The sequence below is a fragment of the Solanum verrucosum genome, unplaced genomic scaffold (assembly GCF_900185275.1).
Source record: "Solanum verrucosum unplaced genomic scaffold, falcon-dt-bn FXZP01000273.1, whole genome shotgun sequence".
Lineage (NCBI taxonomy): Eukaryota > Viridiplantae > Streptophyta > Magnoliopsida > Solanales > Solanaceae > Solanum > Solanum verrucosum.
The window spans coordinates 1,578,275-1,598,352 of NW_026020163.1; the positions used below are offsets into that span (position 1 = coordinate 1,578,275).

At 29.1% G+C, this 20,078-nt stretch overlaps 2 protein-coding genes across 4 annotated transcripts in view; one reads left to right on the plus strand and one right to left on the minus strand.

The window, feature by feature from the left end:
• LOC125828662 (rho GDP-dissociation inhibitor 1-like) overlaps nucleotides 1-20,078 on the minus strand; it is a 192,250-nt gene that overhangs the window by 124,014 nt on the left and 48,158 nt on the right. The window contains exon 1 of one of the 2 annotated variants that reach the window (XM_049507990.1): nucleotides 3,017-3,021. The exons of the other annotated variant lie outside the window; for it this stretch is intronic. The gene's annotated coding sequence lies outside the window, so the exon portion shown is untranslated. Of the gene's footprint in view, nucleotides 1-3,016; nucleotides 3,022-20,078 lie in introns of those variants that run through there. 2 annotated transcript variants of the gene reach the window in all.
• Nucleotides 760-11,498, plus strand: LOC125828659 (uncharacterized). Of its 2 annotated transcripts, XM_049507986.1 has the most exons (9): nucleotides 760-974; nucleotides 1,630-1,692; nucleotides 2,116-2,182; nucleotides 2,518-2,618; nucleotides 3,308-3,352; nucleotides 3,435-3,746; nucleotides 3,845-3,947; nucleotides 4,680-4,758; nucleotides 11,444-11,498. In XM_049507986.1, exons 1-9 carry the CDS (start codon nucleotides 819-821, stop codon nucleotides 11,445-11,447), a joined length of 930 nt encoding a protein of 309 aa, XP_049363943.1. In that variant the 5' UTR covers nucleotides 760-818; the 3' UTR covers nucleotides 11,448-11,498. The 2 variants fall into 2 exon arrangements, with proteins under 2 accessions (XP_049363943.1, XP_049363942.1); XM_049507985.1 differs by lacking the exon at nucleotides 11,444-11,498 and having other exon boundaries at nucleotides 4,680-5,055.

Below are 20,078 nucleotides of genomic sequence, written 5' to 3' on the forward strand. Positions count from 1 at the left end.
TATTCTATCATTTATCCTACCTTTTTTTATATAATCGTTTTACCCATGTACCTTACTTTTCTTGTAAGTTTATCCTTCAAACTATTGATGTGTGACACTATATAACGATGAAAAAGATACATTAATCTATCCAAATGTGATATTTCCAAAGTGTTAAGAGTTAATCACATTATTTTCCTATTCTTTTCCAAATTACACAAATCCTTTAGAATTTATGAATTTTGAATATACATTACTAGACTTCCGGATACATCAGTAGACATTTGGATGCATATGGGACGGATGTATTAGAGGGAGGATAGTGATGTATCAGAAAGGGGATATGACATCCAGATACATAGGAAATGAATGTATATGAAAGGGGAGAGATATATCTGAGAGGGAAGGGATGTTTTAGAGAGGGGAGGGAGGTATCCAAGAGGGAGATCAGAATGTATAAGCGATAGGAGAGTGACGTATCCGAGATGAGATTTTTGAATTTTCTTTTAAATGATAGAAATTTTTAGAGAATATAATAAAATAAAATGTGTATTTAGATCATTTTTTCTTAAAGCAATATAGTATAATCTAATACAACACAAAACAATATGTAACTACATGCTGAATGGTAGTCTCAAAATTAGCTGTCTAACTTCGACCATATAAACCTGTCGTCAACAAGATGAAAGTTCCAATAATAAGCCCGTTGACAAAACAAAAGCCCAATAAGGAAGGCCCATATATATATATATATCTTGGCACGTTTAGAAAAATAGCTGCTGCTTCTCCATCAGTTGCCGTCTTCAACACTGAAAGCTCGAACTCGAAGCTTTTTGGCTATGGAGGCGAACACATCAGCTACTGGACGACCCGACCCATTTCGTCTATTTGATGAAAAATCCCAATCTGGGTTCGGATTCGGGTCAGGATTTCTTGATGGCCCTGAAAAGCCTCTTCCACCTCCTCCTCCTTCTGTTGAAGTACTTCCCTCACAGGTATTTTTGTGACACTTTTTGCCTATCGAGAGTTAATTTAACTAATATTTGAAGTTAAGTTGGATTAAATTGATATGAAAGTAATATAAGTTGCAATTATTTTCATGTCCATATGATGAAGAAGAATACATTTAAAAATATTGGTAAAAAAGTTCCCATAGTTTGAATCTCGAGAAGTGAAACATGAATTGATTTTTCTTTTTAATATATTGAAAACTCATATTGTTACTTCCTGCGTTTCAATTTGTTTGTCTGTTTTTAACTTGCCACGAAACTTCAGAAAATAAATAAGATTTTTGAATCTTGTAGTCTTTAACTAAATATATGTAGGATGCACCCTAGTGTCCTTTAATCAAAGTGGTCTTTAACTAAATGTATGTAGGATGTATCCTAGTGTCCTTTAATCTTATGGTCTTAAACATGTCACGTGGAAGTTGGAATCAAATAGTGGCCAAAAAAGAAAGTGACATTCTTTTTGAAACATGCGAAAGCAAGACAAACAAATTGAAACGGAGGAAGTGCTTATTTTTTACTTTTATTTTATCTAGTATGATCATGATATGAAATGAGTTTAAATGAAGAAGTTGAGATTCATATAGCCGAACTTGACTTGTTTGGGACTGAGGCGTAGTTATTGTTATTGTTGTTGGAGTAGGTTTCATTAAATGTGGAGTTCAATGTGGAGCCTATAGATTTGGATGGCCTTACTTTGCTTAAGGTAAGATTAGTTCTATGATCTTATTAACTCTTTTTTTTTATGTGCCAAAAGATATTTTCCTTGATGAAACCATTTTTCAGTGTTTGGTTTCGTTCAATTGCGGATATGTCTTCTCTCAAAAAACTCTTTTTAGTCATTTTTCATTACAAAGATACCAGCTTTTACTTTAATTAGCTTGTTTCGATCAACTTTTTTAGATATACTTGCGAACCTGCTAAAACATATCATCATAATAACATTGTACTTATACTCTGTACTATGTCTTTTACAAGTACCAATTGTTACCTGCTTTTGTTACCAAACAAACACTTATGATTTCCTAAGGTAAAGCATTTTCCACGGAAACCATTTTTAACGGAAGAAAGGAATGATTTAGTTTAAGTTATGTTTAGTTGCCTTAACTGGTGTGCAATTATTTTCTAGGGAAGGGTCAGTACAAAGGAGGTATTTGGGTTGTCTAATTCAGATTTAATCCCCGGGAAATATGAAGGTACGTAGCAATGTAGTTCTCCATTTTGTCTCCTTCATGCTCATCACAAATACTGATACATCAACATGAATTATGTGAACTTTATTAACTTGAATGTCGTTTTTATAGGAGTATTTTAAATTTATCAAATGTGGAATAAGATGTAGTGACATCAATATTTATTGCTAAATAAAGTATAGTTTTGTAAGGGAAAGTTCATGGCAGGGCATAAGTCTTGAGAAAAAAATCCTAAGCCATTCTAAGTATAGATATGGTAGCGCTTACTGATCACTAATTAGAATGTGAAGTGCACCTAGATGACTGATATTCTCGTTTATGTTATTCTCATTTCGCAGGGGGACTGAAATTGTGGGAAGGTTCATTAGATTTAGTGAAGACTCTCAGCTCTGAGATGCAAAGCGGCAAATTATCATTGACTGGAAAAAGAGTTTTAGAGGTGGGCTCCTAATGTGGAGGTGAAATCTTTGATCTTGTATGCTATGCCTAGAGACTGCTAATCCTAACTTATTGAATCCACTCTTAGCTTTGGTTTTTCATTAACCTTCTCATTGCAGTTTTAGTCAAAATGATGTCCGATTTATTATGTTTGTTAAGCATACCAAAGTTCTTTTTCTGTTAACAACTTTTGCTTTCCCTAAATAAATCATATGCTTCTGCCAAAGAAAGAGCTATTGATAGGTGATTCTCTTTTATAGTTGTGCAAGTTTGTATCGACTATGATCACTTTAAGTTTTTATTGAATACCCGGAGAAACCGTCTTTAGGGGAGGAAATTTTGTATCTCCGATCACTCCCTTTTCGCTCAACTTCAGTTTTTCACTTGAGGAAGTCTTCTCAGTTTTTTTTACCCCTTTGATTGAACATAAATAGTTGAGGTCAAATTTGAGATTGATAGTGGAAATGTTGATTTCCTATTAAGTTTCATTATAACATATTTCAGTTCTCTCATTTAAATAAGACTTCGTCATGGTTACTGTCATTATCATTTTTATCTTTCAGTTGCGATTATCCTTGAGGGATCAACACCCTAATGCTTTTAGATTTGCCAACTAATCTTGACTCAATACTTTATTCTTGTAATTATCTTCCGTTATAATCTTGTTTACTCTCTTTCATTTGTTTTTAGCTTGGTTGTGGTCATGGTCTTCCTGGGATATTTGCATGCCTTAAGGTACATAAATGCCTTAATTGATTTTCGATTCATTGTCTCATCATCATCCACTTGACTACGAATTTTTCTTTTGTTGTACTAGGGTGCTCAGGCTGTACACTTTCAGGACTTCAATGCTGAGGTGCTCCAATGCCTAACAATTCCAAATGTCAATGCCAATATTCAACAGAACTTGTCGGCCACAGATGACAATAATAGCGCGGAAGTTCGCTTCTTTGCAAGTGATTGGAATGAAGCTCATCTGATTCTTCCTCATGTACATGCTGATGACGATGACGATGACACAAAAAACGGCCAAACAGTTGATCAGGCTGCTGGTTATGATATAATTGTCATGGCAGAGACAGTTTACTCAGTTTCTACTCTACCTAGTCTGTACAAACTTATTAAAAAGGTTTGTTTTGGTTGAAGTTCTAATTTTAGTTCTATCAGTGAATTGCCTTGCATCTGATCTTTTGCTTTTGTTCCTTCCTTTTTCTTTTTGTTGTGCAGTGCTTATGTAGTCCTCATGGAATTGTATATCTAGCTGCAAAGAAGCATTATTTTGGTGTTGGTGGTGGATCAAGGCGATTTATTTCGATTGTGGAGAAAGACGGTGTGCTACTCTGTTTAATATACCTCCTACTGCATTTTCCATTATGAACTGGATAGTTGTCCTCTAAAGATGTTGAATTATGAACTGGTTATCAGTCTTTTTTTGTGTTTTCGGTGATCATTATGCTCCTCGTTTGAGCTGAGGGTCTATCGGAAACAACCTCCCTACCCCCAAAGGTAGGGGTAATTAAGGCCAGTGTACATCTTATCCTCCCCAGACCTCAGTTGGGGGATTACACTGGGTATGTTGTTGTTGTTTGAGGATCATTTTGCTTTATTGGTCATGCCATGAGGAGGTGGAGTGCGAGGAAAGGCTTGTTTCTACTCCCCCTGCCCCCGAGTGCCTCGACTAACAATGCTTCTCATGTCTTATCTCACTCCGGTGACTGCTTTTTAGGGTTAATGAATTAGACATATTTTATCATTTGATCCATCAAACGCCTAGTTTCCTAATAGATCGAGCTCAATACTCCACTGCATCCTATTCTTACTAGAATCACATGAGCGACTAGTGCGCCTGGATGGATTATCATGAGGATTCCAGTTGCTACACACAGCTAGTGTCCAGTCCGGGTTGTGTGATCAATACAATACCTTCATATCGCTGTTAGCTTGCTCGTCTGCATTGCTTATCATGCACTATCCTACTGATCATCATTGCTTTTAACCCTTTTCGTTATTTCCAGTTGATGTTTTAAGAGAATACTCATGAGTTTCTTGTTTTCTTCATCAGGTGTTCTAGCAGCTTCTCTCGTTTCCGAGGTTACTGATGGTTCCTCGAATGTTCGAGAAGTCTGGAAGCTTCACTTCAGGTGAAGTGTAGTTCTAGTTTCATCTCTGTAAAATGAGGAATCGTTACTTTTAAAGTAGATGAATCAAATTGTGATGTTTCAACCATAAACTATTGTTTAAGCATTGCTTGCAGTTCTCTTCTTCTTCCTACGTGACTTCTTCACTATTGTATTTAATTTCCTTTTCTTACTGATTTTGTGAGTTGAGGGTCTATCGGAAACAATCTCTCTGTATTCACAACGTAGGGGTAAGGTATGTGTACACACTACCTTCTGCAGACCCCACTTGTGAGATTACATTAAGGTTTTTCCTCAAATCTAACATCTCCGACTTCTATTGTTCTAAAATGGCATACAATTGTTAACACAAACAACGATACAAAACATATATGTGCCTCAAACCCAAATAGTTGGTATCAATTATATGAATCCTCAGTATTGTGGCCTTATCTAGAGACCGACTATGTGAGTAACCTCACAAAAATGGAGCTAGACCAGATAGGGACAATCACATAATATTAGTCAATAAACTTAGTCGACTAAAGCATAAAATAATTTCAAGTTTGATGATATAAGTTGACATATTCAGGATTAAATTTGAGATTAATCAAATACTGTATAAATCTAAAATTCAATTTAATTCTAAAATATCCACTTTATTCATCTATGATATTGACTCTACAAAACGGCGCACAAAGTTCATATACAACTAATCAAATCAAAGTCTTTGTCGAATATAACAAAAGAAAATGTGACGAACTGAGTAAAATGTCTCGAGTTTGAGATTTTTAAATGAATTTTTTTTTATTTTATAGAAAATATTTAAATATCTTAATAAGTTCATTTATATTAACGTAAATTAAAATTAATCAGACTCGTACGAATGAGAGAAATTTCCCCATACAATATAATATACGCAAAGTCTTTGTTCCATATTTCCATGCAATTGTCTAAAGTCATGATTCACATGCATTGAGCCTATTTTATTTATTTATTTCTCTATAAATTGACACTAAACAGTCTCATTAAAAAAACCTATATAATCATTTTTTAAGTGCTTGAGAAAATGTTGTACAAAGCTACACTCACCTTGTTCATTTTTTTTATATTTTTGGGTGGATTCCTCTTCCCTGCAGCACCTACAAGAATGACTACAACATGTATATATGATTTTTCGATTTTTTTGTACGAAAAAAAAAATGATCCTATAAATATTTTTATTTATGAAAAAATCATATAACTGAAAAAATGATTCTGATGTACAACATTTCTTTTGTTTTGATTCTCAGTAATATCGAGAAATTTGATACAGACTGATCGTTCTCGTTCTAAATGTGGTGCTCGTTCAATTATTACTCCGGTGGATTGTAGCCCTCCAGATCAACAAAATAGACATAATATTAAGGGATGAAAGAGCCCACGTTGCTCCCAATCGTCCTCTGAATAAGAGACGTCATCCACCTTATTATGTCAACTTTGTCCTCAGAGAAATATTATTAATGTTGTTATTGTTGTTGTTAATTAACAAGTTCGTAAAAATGTTTAGGTACTTTAGTTTTGGTGTGTATTAGTATTTATGGATTGTAATTTCTCATATTAATTAAGAGTCATATCATGAATAAAATGTTTTACATATATTGCGTGCCCATGAGGCCTAAGAATTACCAAAAAAAAGTATTACACTATACTAGTCAATAATTTTCAAGTTTGGTGAGATAAGGATATTCATAATTAAATTCGAGATTAGTCAAATATCTAATCTCAATTTAATTCTAGAATGTCCCACCTTATATTAAGTACCAAACAATTCGATCTTACAAGAAAAACAACAATAACATATTCAATGAAATCTCATAAGTTATGAGTTTGGCAAGGATAGAGTATACATAATTTTTATCACTACTTTGTGAAGGAACAAAGATTGTTTCTGGATGATCCTCCACTCTAGTGCAACACATTCAAGTATAAAGAAGAAGAAAACAATGTAGAAGAGATTGTAACTACACAACAACTAACAAAATAGTACGATAATCAAAACATAGTAAACAATTAATGATGTGAGACATCAAAAGTAAGAACGTATATGGTTAATACAAAGCAAAGCAATGCAGAACATATATGCAAAGTCCGATCACCTAAACACATGAATAGGCAATATCAAATACAAAAACCAATAATTATATGTACAACAATCGACACGATGCTTTATACTATCACCAAGCCAAATACATAAATACGCTACTAATAAGACAAGTCCTAATTATGTGAAATATTTTTTTCCTCTTGTTTTTCAAATAGAAGTTCACATCTACGATATTGATATTACAAAACGGCATACAGAATTCACACAACTAATTAAATCAAAGTCCTTGTCTAATGTAATTAACAAAAGAATTTTTGCCATCAAGGAATGTGGCAAATCTAGTGAAATTCCTTCAAACTTAATTAAATGTCTCAAGTTAGGAATTTTAAAAATAATTTATTTATTTTTTACAGAAAACTTTTCAACTATCTTAATAGGTTCATTTATACTAATATGAATCTGAATTAATTAGACCAGCGACGTTCAAATATGAAAACTTTCCCCATACAATATTATAGGCAAAGTCTTTGTTCCATATTTTCCATGCAATTGTCTAAAGTCTTTGCCTCATGATGGCAAAAAACATTGGAAAGAAATTCATGATACACATGCATTGAGCCTATTTTATTTAATTTTTTTCTCTATAAATTGACACTAGTCAATTAATTAAACAAAAACTATATATATATATATATATATATATTATTTTATTTTTTAAAATTGTTGAGAAAAATGTTGTATAAAGCTACACTGATCACCTTGTTCATTTTGTTTATATTTTTGGCTGGATTGCTCTTCCCTATAGCACCCACAAGAATGACTACAACAGGTATATATGATTTTTTGAATGAAAAAAAAAATGATCCTATAAATATACTTTTTCATATTTTATTTATCAATCTCCTATGAATAAAATTATATAACTAAAAGAATGTTTCTGATGTACGATATTTCTTTTATTTTGATTTTCAGTAATAGCAAGAGATTTGATACAGATTGATCGTTCTTTAATTGGTGTTCCAAAGGATAATAGTAGTTCAGATCGTCAAGGACATCGTTAACCCTACTAATAGTGGATGAAAGACAGAAATTTCACGATCACTATTATTAATGTAGTATTTTGCTTAGGTCCTTAAGTTTTCGTGTGTATAAGTATCTATGGATTGTAATATTATTTCGTATTATGAATAAATTGCTTTATCTGTTGTGTAATAGCTAAGAGACTAAAATTTTGCAAAACAACCTATAAATATAGAATTCTTATGTTAAACTTGAAATGTTTAAACTTTCAATTAATTTTAAATGTAAATGTTCTTTAGATTTTAATTATTTGTCGGTATGATATAACTAGTTATGTATTTTATATTTTTATTAGTAATGTATTACTCTTTTCAATTTTTAATTAATGAACTATGAAAATCAATTGGGATTTTAAGTTAACAAGTATTTTGTTTCATTTATAACATAAAAAGTACAAAATATAATTTTACATATTTTTGTTTGTAATAACTAAATGAGATCTAATCGCCCGATGTCAATATACATATATAATTACACTTCATTATAACAAGCATGAAACTTTCAGACAAAAGTAGGTAAAATTTACTATAGAGAGAAGTTTGACTTGGAATCGAAAAAAAGGAAATTGTCCACCATCATGTATTTAATGTCTCTCAACATATATAAACACACATATGTTGAATTAGTCTTTCATATATAATAGAGGACAATAAACAAATTACAATAATGTGGTGATTAATAATATAGAAATTGTTGCGCAATGCTTATTTAAAGAATATATATAATTAACACAAGTATATATTATTGTTCCATAATATAAAACAGTAAATTTTTTCTCACCACGGGATCTGAAATTTAGAAAAAAGAGAGTCGAATTTAATATTTGACATGACCTTTTGATGTTTAATTTTAAAAAAAAATTGTGGAATTTAGGAGTAGACTTTGACTTTATGACAAAATAAAAGTCTTTATAAATCTTCAAAATTTATTAAAAAGGCCTATGCAGTTGAATTTATGTTCCTTTTTTTTTCTATAAATAAATTGACACTAATCAATCTCATTAAACAAAAGTTTTTCTTTGTTCTCAAGTGTTTGAGAAAAATAATGTTGTACAAAGCAACACTCACCTTGTTGATTTTGTTTATATTTTTGGGTGGATTGTTCTTCCCTGTAGCACCCACAAGAATGACTTCAAGAGGTATATCGAGAGATTTGATACAGATTAATCGTTCTTTGATTAATGTTCCTGTTGAACCTAGTCCTCCAGCTGAAAGTACAGGCTGATAATAATAATGAATGAACGACAGAAATTTCGCGATCGTCAGCCATAAACTCATTATTATTAATGTTGTTATTCTAAAAAAAATTAAGTACTTTAGTTTGGTGTGTATGAAAATCTGTGGATTGTAATATTCTTCTCATATTATGAATAAAATGTTTTATGTGTTGTGGTTTATATGTATTTGAATTTTAATCGAAATTCAAAATATATATCGAATTTCAAATGAAAAATTAAAATGCATACGCCACATTATAAATATGGAGGTCAATTATGAAAATAAGATTATATTCATACTCAAAATATGTCTTATTATTTTACGCCACATCATAAATATGGAGATCATATTATGAAATATAGCATCATATTTATAAGTAAGTCTTATAATATTTACTACTCGTATTCAATTCTTTTGAAGAGATTGCTTTCGTATCAAATATTTCTTACATTAGTTTAAAATTTGAGATTAGTATCGTTTATTTGTGAGGCGATTAAATTCTAATTTTGATTATTTGAGATATAATGTCCTATTTCCCGTGATACTTTTTTTTTAAAAAAAAAAAAATGTTCCATATGAAATTATTTTATATTTAAATTTATTTTAATTGAAATGATTTATAGTAAAATAATTATCTATAGCATAATATAAATTTTGAATGTTTTCTTCATTTTATTTTTGTGTCAAACCAAATAACATCACATATATTAAAAAATAATAAGAAATTATCTAATATGAAATTCTCACGTGTGCGCGCGCATATATAAATATAAATCTATGAAGTTTAATTCAGTAGGAACAATTATTACAAATATATATAAGAAGAGTGATAAGATAAAAGAGTTTGAAGGGTGATTTTTTCATTTATCCTATGACAAATTATGATGAAATTATTATACCATTCAAAGAGAGGGATAACTTATTCCGATACTAATTGTTAATTTCGAGATAATCAACAAATTAAGTGACACTATAATTTAATCTCAGGACTATTTAGTATAATCTTTCACACCAAACGACCCCTAAGTGTACATAATAATCGAAAAAAGGAAATTGTCCACCATCATGTATTTAATACCTCTCAACATATATAAACACACATATTGTTGAATCAGTCTTCACAATAGAGGACAATACAGAAATTACAATAATGTGGTGAATATATATATATAATTAACACACGTATATATAATTGTTCCATAATATAAAACAGTATTTTTTTTCTCTCCACGGGGTCTAAAGTTTAGAAAAAAGAGAGTCGAATTTAATATTTGACATGACCTTTTGATGTTTAATTTTGAAAAAATTGAAATAAGTGTGGAATTTAGGAGTAGACTTGACTCTATGACAAAAAAAAAGTCTTTACAAATCTTCAAAATTAATTTAAAAGGCCTATGCAGTTGAATTTATGTTCCTTTTTTTTCTATAAATAAATTGACACTAATCAATCTCATTGAACAAAAGTTTTTCTTTGTTCTTAAGTGTTTGAGAAAAATAATATAATGTTGTACAAAGCAACACTCACGTTGTTCATTTTGTTTATATTTTTGTTCTTAAGTGTTTGAGAAAAATAATATAATGACGTCACTATTATTAATGTTGTTAATCAACGAGTCAATTTCCCTTTCAATAAGATCTTATTCTAAAAATATTTAGGTACTTTAGTTTGGTGTATATGAATATCTATGGATTGTAGTATAATTCTCATATTAAGAGTCATATTATGAATAAAATGTTTTATGTGTTGTGGAGTTTTAATTGAACTTCAATATATATATATTTTGAATTTCGAATGAAAAACTATACAAAAGAAATGTGCATGCGTCATATCATAATTAATATGGAGGTCATATCATGAAAATAAGATTATATACATAACTCATAATATGTCTTATAATATTACACCACGTCATAAATATGGATATCATATTATGAAAATAACATCATATTTATAAGTATGTCTTATATAATTTTTATTACTACTCGTATTCAATTTTTATGAAGAGATTGCTTTCCTATTAAATATTTCTTACATTAATTTAAAATTTGAGATTAGTATCGTTTATTTGTGATGAGATTAAAATCTAATTTTTTATTATTTGTGCTAAAATGTCCTATTTCAAGTGATACATTTTAAAACAAATTGTCCCATATGAAATTATTTTAATTGAAGTGATTTATAGTTTTAACCATTATCTATAGCATGTAACAAATTTCAATTTTTCTCTTTTATCTTTGTGTCCAACCAAATAATATCACATATATTGGTATATAAGGAGGAATTTTCTAATTCGAATGTTCGAGAAGTCTGGAAGCTTCACTTCAGGTGAAGTGTAGTTCTAATTTTTGATAGTTTCATCTTTGTAAAATGGGGAATCAAGGAAAAAAATCTGTATGAAAAGAGTTGAGAATTGTTATTTTTGAAATAGATGTTCAAATTGTGTTATTTCAACCATAAATTTATATTTAAGCATTGCTTACAGTTTTCTTTCTTTTTTCTACGTGGCTTCTTCACTATTGTATTTCCTTTTCTTACTGATATCGTGTCTATCGGAAACAACATATCTACCTTCACAATGTGGGGTAAGGTATGCGTACACACTACGTACCTTCTGCAGACCCTACTTGTGGGGATTACACCAGGGTTTCCCTCCAAATTTGACATATTCAAGATTAAATTTGAGATTAATCAAATACTGTATAAATCTAAAACTCAATTTAATTCTAGATCCCACTTTTATTTCGATCTATAATATATATTGACTCTACAAAACGCCGCACAAAGTTCACATACAACTAATCAAATCAAAGTCTTTGTCGAATATAACAAAAGAAAATTTTCATCTAAGGAATGTGACGAACTGAGTAAAATTTATTTACTCTTAATAAAATATCTCGAGTTTGAGATTTTGAAATGAAAAAATATTTTGATAAAAAAACGTTTAACTATCTTAATAGGTTCATTTATATTAACATGAATTAAAATTAATCAGACCGAGAGAAATTTCCCCATACAATATAATATAGGCCAAGTCTTTGTTCCCTATTTCCATGCAATTATCTAAAGTCATGATACATGCATTGAGCCTATTTTATTTATTTTTTTTCTCTATAAATTGACACTAATCAATCTCATTAAAAAAAAACATATATTATTATTTTCTAAGTGGTTGAGAAAATGTTGTACAAAGCTACAGTCAGCTTGTTCATTTTTTGTATACTTTTGGGTGGATTGCTCTTCCCTGTAGCACCCACAAGAATGACTACAACAGGTATATATGATTTTTCGAAATTTTTGTACGAAAAAAAAAAAGATCCTATAAATATTTTTATTTATCAAAAAATCATATAAATGAAAAAATGTTTCTGATGTACAATATTTCTTTTGTTTTGATTCTCAGAAATATCGAGAAATTTGATACAGATTGATGGTTTTTCATGTGTTCGTAATATTGGTCCTCCGGCGAGTTGTAGCCCTCCAGATCAACATACTAGACATATTATTAAGGGATGAAAGAGCCCCACGTTGCTCCCAATAGTCCTCTGAATAAGAGGCCTCATCCACATTATTATTTTCAACTTTGTCCTCAGAGAAAATATTATTAATGTTGTTGTTAATTAACGAGTTCATAAAAATGTTTAGGTACTTTAGTTTTGGTGTGTATGAGTATCTATGGATTGTAATTTCTCATATTAATTAAGAGTCATATCATGAATAAAATATTTTACATATATTGCGTGCCCATGAGGCCTAAGAATTACCAAAAAAAAATATTACACTATATATACTAGTCAATAATTTTCAAGTTTGGTGAGATAGGGATATTCATGATTAAATTCGAGACTATTAATCGAATATCTAATCTCAAATTTTTTTCGAAATTTTCAATCTATAAGTATTTCTATTTATCAAAAAATCATATAACTGATCAAAGAATGTTTCTAATGTACAACATTTCTTTTGTTTTTATTTTCAGTAATAGCGCGAGATTTGATACAGATTAATCGTTCTTTAATTGGTGTTCCGAGGCACGCTAGCCCTTCAGCCAATGGTCCAGGACATTAATAATGGATGAAAGACAAGATTTTTGCGATCGTCGATATAAACTGATGAATTAATGTTGTTATATTGTTATTGTTAATTTACTAGTCTATTTTTCTTTTAATATGGTCTCATTTTAAAAATGTTTAGGTACTTGTGTTGTAATTTCTCATATTATGAATTAATAGAAAAGTGAAAAGTTTAGTATGATAGTACATGAACTAGTTATGAATTTGTCAGTAATGTATTGATCTTTTCAATTTTAATAAATGTAATATGAAAACAAATTGATATTTTTTATTTATTTATAACATTTAAAAGTACAAAAAGTAATTTTTCATACTTTTGTTTATAACATCTAAAATGAGATCTAACACCTAATATGAATGTACATATATAACTACAACTCTCTATAGTAGAAACGAAACTTTAAGACAAACATTATTACTATAGAGAAATTTAACTATATATATATATATATATATATATGAAGGTCGAGAAAAAGATATTATCCAGTATCCACCATCATATATTTAATTTCTCTCAACATATATAAACACACATATCTAGTTGAATCAGTCTTTCACAATAGGGAACAATAAAGAAATTATCATGATACGGTTATTAATAATATAAAAATTATTGTTACACAACTTACTTAAAGAATATTTTTTGTTGAAGGAAGCCTGAGGGCTGAAGGAATATGTCGAAGGAACAAGTCCATCGAAGCAGGCTGACGAGTTAGAATTAGAGTCATACTAGGACTAGACTACTAAATCTTAAATTGTGATGTTTCAACCATAAACTATTGTTTAAGCATTGCTTGCAGCTCTCTTCTTCTTTCTACGTGACTTCTTCACTATTGTATTTCCTTTCCTTTCCTTACTGATTTTGTGAGTTGAGGGTCTATCGGAAACAACCTCTCTGTATTCACAACGTAGGGTAAGGTATGTGTACACACTACCTTCTGCAGACCCCACTTGTGAGATTACATCAAAGTTTTTCCCTAAATTTAACATCTCCAACTTCTATTGTTCTAAAATGGCATACAATTGTTAACACAAACAACAATACAAAACATGCATCTCGTTGTGTCTCAATAGTTGGTATCAGTTATATGAATTCTCACTATCGTGGCCTCATCTAGTCACCGATATAACGTGTGCATAAGTAAGCATGTCCTAACATTCGTTGACAAATTACTGCAATCTTCTTTCTTTATCGTGGTTTGAGACTGACTATGTGAGTAAGCTCGCAGATAGGGCCAATCACGTAAAGTATAAAATAAACGAGATAAGTTGACATGTTCAGGATTAAATTTGAGATTAATTAATCAAACACAATATAAATCTAATAAAATTTAATCCTAGAATAATTCACCCTCGCATACCAAACTATACAAATTATGTTCATATATGAAATATCTTCTTCCTATTTTTCAAATAGAAATTTACATCTACTATATTGACATTACAAAACGGCGCATAGAGTTCACATACAACTAATTAAATCCAAGTCTTTGTCGGATGTAACAAAAGAAATTTCGAATGTGGCGAACAAATCATCCTTAATTAAAAGTCTCGAGTTTAAAATTATGATCATGACACACGTTTCATGCAATTGTCTAAAGTCTAATTTGTCCATGGAATTTATGCAAATACATTGCCTAGAAATTCATGACACACGTTTTACATAATAACAAAAACAAAATTTTTGATGATCGTGATGTTCAGATCAGCTTTCGCACATCTCAATTAATTTAACAAAATACGTGTTACCTATCACCAACAACATATACTTTATCTTAATCCAATTACTTTTTAGCATGACAACTAAAATGGACGAAAGAAATATCACTTAAGTGCAATTGACCCCCCCCCCCCCCTATAAATAACAATGCACTTGTCAATCTCATTTACTAACAAAAATCAATTATTTTAGTGCCTTGGAGGAATAAAATGGCTACATCTACACATTCTATCTTCATTTTTTTCTTATTATTTTCAATTGGATTTCTCTTCCTTGTAGCACTTTCAAGAATGGACAAAACAAGTAAGTTTTTTTGCTTTTATAAAAATAATTATTTTAGATTAAAAATATCTTATTATATAATTATTCTTTGTTTTCGTTGTCAGTGATAGCAAGAGATTTGAGACAGACTCATGCCATTATTTCACACAGAAGAACTGGTGTTCCCCCTAGTGTCAGCCCTAATAATCCTGGAACAAGTCAAACCTCGTTATAACGGCATTTCTTCATATAATTTTTCTCTATAATTAATTTTTTATGTTGTACTTTTAGTATTTTTGTATACCAGCAATGATATTTATTATATCAGTACACTCTTTGTAAAGTTATTCCTTTATAAAAGTTATATTCAAATATTATGTAATGTGTAAAATAAAATATTTATGATAGTCATCACTAATGACATGTCTATTGTAAATTTAACTATGACAAGCAATTAAGGCTTTGACCCGCCCCGCCCCGCCCTGCATCCGCTTAGAAATTGATCTGTCCGCTCCGCATAGCCTTAAACTCACCCCGTCCCATACTCCTATTGCCATCCTTAGACGAAAGTGTTGATGAAGAGCTTTACCTACTGTTACATGGAATGAGATAGAAGAGTCAATTGTTAAGTTTTTAGGCAGCCTTCAAGAAAAAATTATTATTATTAAATATATATTCTTTTGTTGAGAGTTTGGACAAAAATCTTCGTCAATTTAAGTGGTATATTGTCACTAATAGAGACGGACTCACATGCAAAGTTGGGTGCATCTACATTTGTTAATTTCCAAAAAATATATATGTGTATATATGTATATCTATCTTGGAAAACTGATCTGGTAGAAATTAGGATATACATTCACTTCTATTTTCCTTTGCTGGATTTTCATTTGTCTGTTAGTTTTTAGCTCCTAGTTTCTACTAGAAAGAGCTTATTAAATCATGAGGATACACCTATAACGGGTGAAATATCCTTAAGGACAGTGTCTGCAAACACGCCTCAAGCTTTAATGAATTTCATACAAGTGTTCATAATGAAATATTTTTCGTAAGATTTCTAACATATAATGACTCAACACATATAAACACAAATATCTTGTTGAATCAGTCTTTCACAATAGAAGACTATAATGAAATTACAATAATACGATAATTAATAATATAGAAATTGCTGAGCAATACTTATTTAAAGAATACTTTTGCCATTAGATATAGTTTAATCATGTATCATTAACACATGTATATATTTTTGTTTCATAATATAAAACACTATTTTTTTTCTCACCATGTGTCTGAAAAAATGGAGGAAAAAAAAGAGAGTAAAATTTAAGATTATTTGACATGACCTTTTAATGTTTAATTTTGAAAATTATGAAATAAGTGTGGAATTTAGGAGTAAACTTGACTTTATGACCAAATAAAGTCTTTATAAAACATCAAAATTAATTAAATCTCATTAAACAAAAGTTTTCATTTTTAAATTTTTTGAAGTGGTTGAGAAAAATGTTTTACAAAGCTACACTCACTTTGTTCATTTTGTTTATACTTTTGGGTGGATTGATCTTCCAAGTAGCACCCACAAGAATGACTACAACAGGTATATATGATTTTTCAATTTTTTTACAAACGATAACGAAAAAAAATAATCCTATAAATATATTTTTTCATATTTTATTTATCAATTTCTTATGGAAAAAAATCATATAACCGAAAGAATGTTTCTTATGTACTATATTTCTTTTGCTTTGATTTTCAGTAATAGCAAGAGATTTGATGCAGATTAATCGTTCTTTAATTGGTGTTCCGAAAGATGATAGCCGTTCAGATCATCAACGACATGGTTGAAAGATAGAGAAATATCATGATCGTTGGTCATCACTATAATTAATATTGTTTTTGTTAATTAATTAGTCCATAAAAATGTTTAGGCAGTTTAGTTTTGATGTGTATGAGTATCTATGAATTGTAATATTATTCTCATATTATGAATAAAGATATATTTTATTATTTACCAAACATAATTTTATATTACAAAACGCTTTTACTAACAAAAATCGTTTATTCAAGTTTGGACAAAATAATTCATCAATTCAAGTGGTATGTTATCACTATGAAACTGAAATTTACGAAACATAACCTATATTCATAAAATTCTTACATCAAACTTGAAAATTTTAAATACATATGTTCCTTGGATTTAATTCTTTGTTGGTACAATACAACTAGTTATGTATTTATTAGTCTTTTCAATTTTTAATCAATGAACTATGAAAATCAATTGGAATTTTAAGTTGACAAGTATTTTGTTTCATTTTAAAAAGTACAAAAAAAAAATAATTTTACATATTTTTATTTATAACATCTAAATAAGATCTAAACATTAAATGTTAGTATACATATATACTAGCACTTGACTATAGTAGGCATGAAACTTTTAGATAAACTTTATTGCTATAGAGAAATTTACCAGTACATGATGCATGGTCGTGAAAACGATATTGTCCACCATCATGCATCTAATGTCTCTCAACATATATAAACACGTATATCTCGTTGACTCAGTCTTTCACGATAGATGACAATAATGTGATGATTAATAATATAGAAATTGTTACGCATTAATGCTTATTTGGTGTGTGTGTGTTTCCATTATATAAAACACTATTTTTTCTCACCATGGGGTCTGAAAATTTAGAAAAAAAGAGAGTCCAATTTAATATTTGACATGATCTTTTGATGTTTAATTTTGAAAAAACTGAAATAAGTGTGGAATTTAGGAGTAGACTTGACTCTATGACAAAAAAAAGTCTTTATAAATCTTCAAAATTAATTAAAAAGGTCTATGCAGCTGAATTTATCTTCCTTTTTTTTTTCTATAAATAAATTGACACTAATCAATCTCATTAAACAAAAGTTTTTCTTTGTTCTCAAGTGTTTGAGAAAAATAATGTTGTACAAAGCAACACTCACCTTGTTGATTTTGTTTATATTTTTGGGTGGATTGTTCTTCCCTGTAGCACCCACGAGAATGACTTCAAGAGGTATATATATATATATATATATGATTTTTCGATTTTTTTTTTTGTATGAAAACAAAAAAAATTATATAAATATTTTTATTTATCAATAAATCATATTTCTGATAGCACAACATTTCTTTTGTTTTGAATCTCAGCGAACATGGTAAAATTGGGACGTCCTATTTCTACTCCGGTGGACAATAGCCCTGGAGGTCCTGGGCCATAAACGGATGACGTCACTATTATTATTGTTGTTGTTGTTAATCAACGAGTCAATTTTCCTTTCAATAAGATCTTAGTCTAAAAAAAATGTTTAGGTACTTTAGTTTGGTGTGTATGAATATCTATAGATTGTAGTATTATTCTCATATTAATTAAGAATAAAATGTTTTATGTGCTGTGGAGCTATATATTTAATTTTTAATTGAACTTCAATATATATTTTGAATTTCGAATGAAAAACTGTATAAAAGCAATGTGCATGCGTCATATCATAATTAATATGGAGGTCATATCATGAAAATAAGATTATATTCATAACTCATAATATGTCTTATAATTTTATGCCACACGTCATAAATATGGAGATCATATTATGAACATAACATCATATTTATAAGTATGACTTATAATTTTTTATTAGTACTCGTATTCATTTTTTATGAATAGATTGCTTTCCTATTAAATATTTCTTACATTAGTTTAAAATTTGAGAGTAGTATCGTTTATTTGTGAAGAGATTAAAATCTATTTTTTGATTATTTGTGCTAAAATGTCTTATTTCACGTGTTACTTTTTTAAATTTTTTGTCCCATATGAAATTATTTTAATTGAAGTGATTTATACTATAGTTTAACCATTTTCTATAGCATGTTACAATTTACAAATTTCAATTTTCTTTCTATTTTTGTGTCCAAGCAAATAATATCACATATATTTTGAGATATAAGGAGGAATTTTCTAATACGGAAATTACCCAAAAAATACTCTTTTAGAAATATTACACTATACGTCTATTCAGAAAAAAATATTTGCAAATTATCCAACACTTTCATATATTATAATAGTCATGTGATTCAACTAATTTCACTATTATATGCTCATTTCTTTTTATATAATTTCAGTGTCTTACTTTAACCAGACAGTAAATTAAAGAATTTATTTTAAATAAACTAAAGAAGAAAAAAGTAACACAAATAAATTGAAATAGAAATAAGCAGACAAATTTAATGCATATGTTCCTTAGATTTCAATTATATTATGTTGGTAAAGTTGTGAATATATTAATATAATATATTAGTCTTTTTATTTAAATACATATATCTCATTGAATCAATCTTTACAATAGTGGACAATAAAGAAATTACCATACTATGATGATTAATAAAATAGAAATTGTTACGCAACTTATGTAAAGAAATATTTTTATCTCCAGATTAGTTTAATCGTATATTATTAACACACCTAAATATTTTTGTTTCATAATATAAAATAATTTTTTTTCTCACCATGGGGCCTGAAAATTGGAAAATAGGAGAGTCGAATTTAAGATTTGAGCAAGGCCGGCTCTTGCTTGATAAATTTAAGGTGCATGCCTTCCTCAAATTTTCATCAAGAAAAAATTATGTGTTAATTTTTTTAATTAAAAAATAATTATTTTTACTTAAAAAGTATAATTTTAAACAAATATATATTATTTTATTATTTTTAACGCCAATCAAATAGAAGAAATTAAGAAAGCATTATTTTGTATGTTTACATTCTGTTCGCTAACACTCGTATTATTTATCATTTTAAAATTCTTTTGCACTTTCTTTTTAAATTTTTTTGATAAGTTAGAGTAATACACTATCAAAAATATAAATTAATAGTCGAAAAAATTCAACAAAGTG